Source organism: Anas acuta, chromosome W, assembly GCF_963932015.1.
Source record: "Anas acuta chromosome W, bAnaAcu1.1, whole genome shotgun sequence".
Taxonomy (NCBI): Eukaryota; Metazoa; Chordata; class Aves; order Anseriformes; family Anatidae; genus Anas; species Anas acuta.
This window is the reverse complement of record NC_089016.1, coordinates 10,143,367-10,150,799: the sequence shown is the minus strand read 5'-3', so window position 1 is coordinate 10,150,799 and position 7,433 is coordinate 10,143,367. Positions and strand designations below refer to the sequence as shown.

At 50.5% G+C, this 7,433-nt stretch overlaps 1 protein-coding gene across 1 annotated transcript; it reads right to left on the bottom strand.

The window, feature by feature from the left end:
* Positions 1-2,068: 2,068 nt before the first annotated feature.
* LOC137846882 (olfactory receptor 14C36-like) lies at positions 2,069-3,061 on the bottom strand. The gene has a single exon (XM_068664988.1). The coding sequence runs from the start codon at positions 3,059-3,061 to the stop codon at positions 2,069-2,071; it is 993 nt and encodes a 330-aa protein (XP_068521089.1).
* Between the last annotated feature and the right edge of the window lie 4,372 nt (positions 3,062-7,433).

Here is a 7,433-nt window from a genome sequence, read left to right as displayed (position 1 = left end):
GTGGCACCTGACCGCAGCAGGTTGGTGCATCTCCAGGCTCAGGGGTGTTTCCTGAGGGCCCACCCCGTGTGGGGAGTGGTGGGGAGGAAGAGAGCAAGGTCATCTCCTGGGGCATGGCTGAGCACAGCCCAGCCATCCCACACCGTGGGCAGGTCCCTGCTCCCAGGCTGAAGCACACATGCAAGGTGGACACTTCTCCAGCAGCTTCAAGCAGGGCCCTTCAGCCCTGGCCCAGTTGCAGGAGTGACCTCATCATCCTACTCCATCCACAGACAGCTGCTAAAGCCCTGAGTGACTCTGTTTCTCACAACCTTCACCCAAATATTTGTCGTGGCCCTCCCCACTGCCCAGCACTGCCTCTCAGGTGGCATTCAGTGACCCTTCAGAAGGGCCTTTGGGCTTCCTCAATTGTCCTGGTGCTTATTAGCACCTTCTCGACTCCTTCCAGAGCTTCTTTGTCCATTGTGGGGATACCGGCTCATGGCTGGGACAGAGTTTCTCTCTGCAGATCAGCCCCTGTGGTGTTGTGTTTTTGATATGTGACCAGAGCAGTGTTGGTCACCCGTGGTTTTGATCACTGTCCCTGAGAAGTGCTTGCAGAACATCAACGCCTTTTCTGCTTCTCACTCTGCCCCAGGAGTCAGTTGGCTGCAGGTGGGCAAGAGGCTGGGAGGAGAACCGGCAGTGACAGCTGACTCAGCCTGAGCAGTCTGAGCAGCCCATGCACTCCTCAGATTCACCTTGTTTGTTACCAGACACTACCTTGCACTGTCATTGTATGAGGTTCTAATCACTACCCACTGAGCACCCTGTCCCTGGAGATCCCCTGACATCTCCTGGAAGATCCAGATTCCTCTCCAGGCTGGCACTGGCCGTCAACCCCACTGCTGGGCACAGTCCCATGCAGATGAGTCCAAGGCCAGTTGTCATATCCTTAGGCAAGTGCTGCCACAACGGGAGTACTTACTCCTGTCCTTGTTTCCGCACAAACCACCCTGTGACTTTCATCCTGTGTCCTTCACTCCATGAAGAAGCCCAGAAAACAGAAGAGCAGGGAGCAACCCCTTGGCTCCATTCCTGATAACACATTTGGCAGAGGCGTTCAGGCTTCTGGGTTTGCCCTGAGCAAGACCCTCATATTACTGTGGTGATATCAGTGAGGCCAGCTGTGACCCAGGGCTGCACAGTGCCTGCTGCTGCCTGCAGCCACAGGGATGCCACTGCAGAGACAACAGGACTGTCACCAAGGTACACAAGATATCAGGGCTAACGCAGAAAAAATGAAGCACAATGTGGAAGCCAAAAGAGAGCAGCAGGGAAAAGGCCACGTCTTGCTGCTGGCCATGGCCATGGCTCCAGGGAAGCAGCAGCCCCGACCCGAAGGCAGCAGAGAGGCAGAGCCCAGTGGGCAGGGAGGGGCAGCCCCGAGGGCCACCGGGGCTGCTCCTGCATGTGGCAGCTGGGCTCTTGGTCCTGAGCACCTCCTGCGTGCTGGGGCTGCTCCACCAGCTCCAGAGGAGATTGGAAGAGATGGCAGCTCAGACCAATGAATTTCTTCTGGATTCTTTGTGTTTATCTACACAGGAAGCCTGGTTCTATAGGTAAATCTTTGACAAGTAGGAGGCTAAGATTAATATTATTTATGTCTGAAAAAAAAAAAAAAGGTAGTGAAAATAAAAACACAGACAAATAAAAAGAAAAAAAAAAGTACCTTAAAGTTTTCTGAAAGATAGGTATTTCTATTTTATAAGCTTAGTGTTATAGGCAAAGAAGCTGAAGAATATGTATTCAAGCAGTGTCCTCACTGCATCCCTTAGTTTCAGGTTCCTCATGTTTTAGATAAGTGGGTTCACTGCTGGAGGCACTGACGATGGGAAGAGACTGCAGTAGAGAATAATGAAATTGTCCCAGTTTCTTTATTGTCTTTTTTTAAACAAGAATATCGATTGAAAACGTATTTGAAATTATCGACTTCATAATAATAATAATAAAATAATAATTAGGAGGCTTAGAATAAAATTAAATCAAAGCCACAAGTTATAGGAAATAATAATAAAGAAAATTACTTTCAAGAATTTGCACTAAGAGTGTTTGTTTGCAGAAATCCTATTAGTATTTTATGCACATTATTAATGCTGAAGAAAGAGGTATAAAATAGTTTCCTCAGTGCATCCTTGAGCTCCTGGTTCCTCATGCTGTAAATGAGGGGGTTCACTGCTGGAGGCAACACTGAGTACAGAACAGCCACCACCAGGTCCAGGGATGGGGAAGAGATGGAGGGGGGCTTCAGGTAGGCAAATATGGCAGTGCTAAGAAACAGGGAGACCACGGCCAGGTGAGGGAGGCACGTGGAAAAGGCTTTGTGCTGAGCCTGCTCAGAGGGCATCCTCAGCACCACAATGAAGATCTGCACATAGGACAGCACAATGAAAACAAAACAACCAAAGGCCAAGAAAATACTAAACAAAAGTGCCCAAACTTCTTTGAGGTAGGCATGTGAGCAGGAGAGCTTGAGGATGTGGGGGATTTCACAGAAGAACTGGTCCACAGCATTGCCTTGGCAAAGGGGCAGGGAAAATGTGTTGGCCGTGTGCAGAACAGCATTGAGAAAGCCACTGCCCCAGGCAGCTGCTGCCATGTGGGCACAAGCTCTGCTGCCCAGGAGGCTCCCGTAGTGCAGGGGCTTGCAGATAGCAATGTACCGGTCGTAGGCCATGATGGTGAGAAGGGAAAACTCTGCTCCAACCAAGAAGAAGAAAAAGAAGACCTGTGCAGCACAGCCTTGATAGGAGATGGCCCTGGTGTCCCAGAGGGCATTGGCCATGGCTTTGGGCAGAGTCGTGGAGATGCAGCCCAGGTCGAGGAGGGCGAGGTTGAGGGGGAAAAAGTACATGGGGGTGTGGAGGCGGTGGTGGCAGGCTACGGCGCTGAGGATGAGGCCGTTGCCCAGGAGGGCAGCCAGGTAGATGCCCAGGAAGAGCGCGAAGTGCAGGAGCTGCAGCTCGCGCGTGTCTGCGAATGCCAGCAGGAGGAACTCGCTCACAGAGCTGATGTTGGGCATGTCCTGCTTCTGGGCATGGGGTCCTGCCCAAGGAACAGAAAAACACTGAGAGTTTATCAGAGTTATCTTAACAGAGTTATCTTACAAAATATATATATTAGAAGCAAGCAAACAAACAAACAAACTATTTTTCTTTTATGCCTTCATTTCTCATTTCAGAGGAAAAATCATTCAATTTTTCATTTAATACTTCCCAAATTATTCTCCACTTCCATTCAGACTTTTGGCAGGTCCCTTTCATGAGTTCTGGCTGCTCCTGCTACAGGGTGTCACTGAGAGCAGGGGACTTGCTGTGGGCAATGTGGGAGTCAGTCCTGCCCAAAGTAAGTGGTAAAGATCATGTAGTGATTTGTCTTTTGTCTCTTTTGTGCTAGCAGCCCCACTGTACTCAAAGTAAATCCTTGTGTGTCATTAACATGGCGATGTCTTCATTGCAGTGTCCTTGAGAGAGCACATCGAGTCTGTGTGTTAGTCCCAGTGTCAACTGCCCTGTGCTGGTGTCTCTTTGACCTACAGGACAATTGCACTCCTATGTTTGCCTGAAACAAAACCAGGACAGTGCTGAGACCAGAGACATCCAGGTACAAAGTGCCCATCTCCAGACCCCTACGCCAGTCCCCGTACTCCCCTTCCTCCAAGCACACCAAGGGCTCACCATATGGGCACCTAAACCCCCCATCCCCAGCCAGCCTGGGAACAAGACCAGCAGCAGCACGGCCAGCTGGAGAAGCCAGGAGGAATGCCAGCGTGCTGCTGCCAGGGGAGGCAAGGCCAGGGAGGGACAGACGGACACTCAGCAGACCCTCCTGTGCTGCAGCTCTGCCTGCAGGGGAGGCAGCTCCTGCTCTTTGCAAATGCTGTTTGCTCTGCTTTGGCCTGAAGACACCTCCGTAAGACAGGGGATATCAGGGGGGTTCTAGCTCCTAAGAATCAGCTAGGATAAAACCTGAGAGGACCACAATATGATGTTGGTGCACTCCATGAGATGAGGTTTGGGAAGGTACTTTACAAATTTCATCACTGACATCAATTTCTCAGTGCTATGCTCCAGGAGTCTTAGTTTCCTGTAAAATCTTACAGTGAATTACCATGAAACTTGCCTCCCCTCCACTGCAAGAATCTGCAAGCACAGACTGAAAAAAAGAAAAAAAGTCTTGCTTTTCAGGTAGACTCTGCCTTGGTTTTCCTCCTAAAAATCCAATTCTAAATGCCATTCTAAAAATTCTTCTACGCCTCGCTGAAGAAACAGAGAGACCCATCCTGGCAGATGCTGTCAGCCATCGGATGTGCCAGCTGTAGAAGACCCCTCTGGCAGCCCCACCTGCATGGCCCTGCTGCCAGAGCCTCACGGTGTCAAGAGCCTGCAGATGTGTCCTGCCACACGCTGCCTTCTGTTGTTGCGCTTCTCAGTGCCTCCAAGCCCTCTCTCCTTCTCTGCTCTCTGCGTGTCAGCTGTGGTCAGAGCCCCCAGCCCTGCTGCGCTGTGCAGAGGAGCTGCTCCTGGGCACAGCTGGCTCTCTGCAGTGCTTGCCAGGAGCTCCTGGCTTCTCCAGCTGGCCGTGCTGCTGCTGGTCTTGTTCCCAGGCTGGCTGCGGATGGGGGTTTTACATGCCCATGGAGTGAGTCCTTGGTGTGCCTTGGGGAAAGGGAGTAGGGGGACAGGGTGAGGCGTCTGGAGATGGGCACTTTGATCCTGGATTCCCCTGCTCTCAGCAGGGTCTTTGCTCTTTTCAATCAAACATGTGAGTAGAACTTTACTATAGCTCTCACAGGGCATCTGAGACCGTACTTGATGGACAGACTGGCTGTCATCCCTAAAGAACACTGAGCACTAAAGTGACAGTCCCTTTTTCTCTGATAATGATCTACAAGGATTCCCTTTGAGTCCAGCAGAAATAGCCAGGATCTGTGGCTTGGAAACATTCCTCAAGAGTGGTGGGACAGCAGAAACAAAAAACTAAAAAAAACCAAAAATTTAAAATAAAATTTAAAAAAGCCTCCACAACTCTGCTCTGCAGTTTGGTGAACTGGGAGCAATGCTGGGGAAAAACTCTCTGAGATCAGGAGGGAAGAGAAACTGACATTTCCCCATGTTCCTCTTCAACTCTTGCTGTAGGACAGGACTGATTCCTGCATTGCCCACAGTAGAGCCTCCTGTTCCAACAGACACCCACAGGCAGAATGAATCAGGATGCATGAAAGGGATCTGCCAAAACTCTGCCAGAAAGTGCACAATACACGTGATGATTTTAAATGAGAAATGGAATTCATTTTCCTCTGATATGTTTCTTGTACTTTATACACTCATCCTCTTCTTTGTTCAGGATCACATACCCAGAAAAGCAGATGTCCAACAGAAGCACTATCACTGAGTTCCTCCTGCTGGCATTCGCAGACACGCGCGAGCTGCAGCTCCTGCACTTCGCGCTCTTCCTAGGCATCTACCTGGCTGCCCTCCTGGGCAACGGCCTCATCCTCAGCGCCGTAGCCTGCCACCACCGCCTCCACACCCCCATGTACTTCTTCCTCCTCAACCTCGCCCTCCTCGACCTGGGCTGCATCTCCACCACTCTGCCCAAAGCCATGGCCAATGCCCTCTGGGACACCAGGGACATCTCCTATCAAGGAAGTGCTGCACAGGTCTTTCTCTTTGTCTTGTTGATGTCATCGAAGTATTTCCTTCTCACCATCATGGCGTACGACCGCTACGTTGCCATCTGCAAGCCCCTGCACCACGGGAGCCTCCTGGGCAGCAGAGCTTGTGCCCAGATGGCAGCAGCTGCCTGGGGCAGTGGCTTTCTCAATGCTGTCCTGCACATGGCCACTACATTTTCCCTGCCCCTCTGCCAAGGCAATGCTGTGGACCAGTTCTTCTGTGAAATCCCCCAGATCCTCAAGCTCTCCTGCTCAGATGCCTACCTCAGGGAAGTTGGGGCACTTGTGTTTAGTGTTTCTTCAACATTTGGTTGTTTTGTTTTCATTGTGGTGTCCTATATTCAGATCTTCAGGGCAGTGCTGAGGATGCCCTCTGAGCAGGGCCGGCACAAAGCCTTTTCCACGTGCCTCCCTCACCTGGCTGTGGTCTCCCTCTTTGTCAGCGCTGTCATGTTTGCCTACCTGAAGCCCCCCTCCATCTCCTCCCCATCCCTGCACCTGGTGGTATCATTTCTGTACTCAGTTCTGCCTCCAGCAGTGAACCTCCTTATCTACAGCATGAGGAATAAAGATCTCAAGGAGGCACTGAGGATGTTATTGCAATATTCAGTATTTCAGAGAGGAACCCGTCTTCTGCATCTGATTCCCTGAAATATACGTGGACAAGGCAGAAACATCTTTGTTCATATATTTCAAAAATTATTCATTCTTTTTAATATTATTCCAATATGCTAAATTATTTTTTATCTTTTTATTTTATAAATTTAAGATATTTCTACTCCTCTTCTACTTTTTCTTTTTACCCAAAGTCCTCATGTAGAGGTGCTGCTAAGCTCTTTGTAACTAACTAAATAAAGGAACCAGCAGGTAGTCAGTTTCTGTGGATCTCATTTCTCATACGCTCTTCTCAGGTACAGCAGTGGTTGTGGGATGAAGATCCCTGCTACAACGTGGTGGAAAGCCCTGGTGTTGTTTGGGTCTGCCCTTTCTGCCCTGGCAGGCACGCCCTCCCTGCAGCCTTTGAGTCAGGGTCGCCACTTTCTTGGAACCACAAACACTGGCAGCAGCAGGACATGGTTGTTTTGGTGCTGGTCACCCTTCTCTTCCACACTGCTGTCTTGTTGCACCACTGAATCAGAACTGGCCTTCCAGCTAACACCCCTAGGAGTAAGGCTTTCAAAAGTGAGGTGGAGGAAGCACTGAGGAAGCAGCCTGATCTGATGTGAAAGTTCTCCCTGTTCAGAGCAGATCTTGGTACTGGAAACCTCCAGAGGTCCCTTCTGACTTTAATCCTAAAGGAAAGAAGAGGCGGGAGAGGGAAGCATGGGTAGGGAATATTGCTGTGGGTTGAAGTATTTCTGACATTTGTAATCCCTGCCAGGCATTGCAAAGTGACAGATTCACTGAGACTGGAGGGGACGTCCACAGCCCATCTAGCCACCCCCACTAGCCACGCATAGACACCTACACCAGGCAGCCCAGGCCCATTTCCAGTTGGGCTTTGGTATCTCCAGTGGCGGGGACTAGCCCACTTTTGGGAAACAATTTCAAGGACGAGAAGTGCATGTATTGAGAGGAAGGCCACGGAAAGCCACCAGGACAAGGGCCATTTTCTGCCCCTGTGGGGGACTGACCCTAGGCAAGGCCCAGCTTTGAAAGCAGCCCTGTCGGACATGGTGGGCAGTGAGCTGGGCAGGAGGCAGCCATGTGCCCTGGG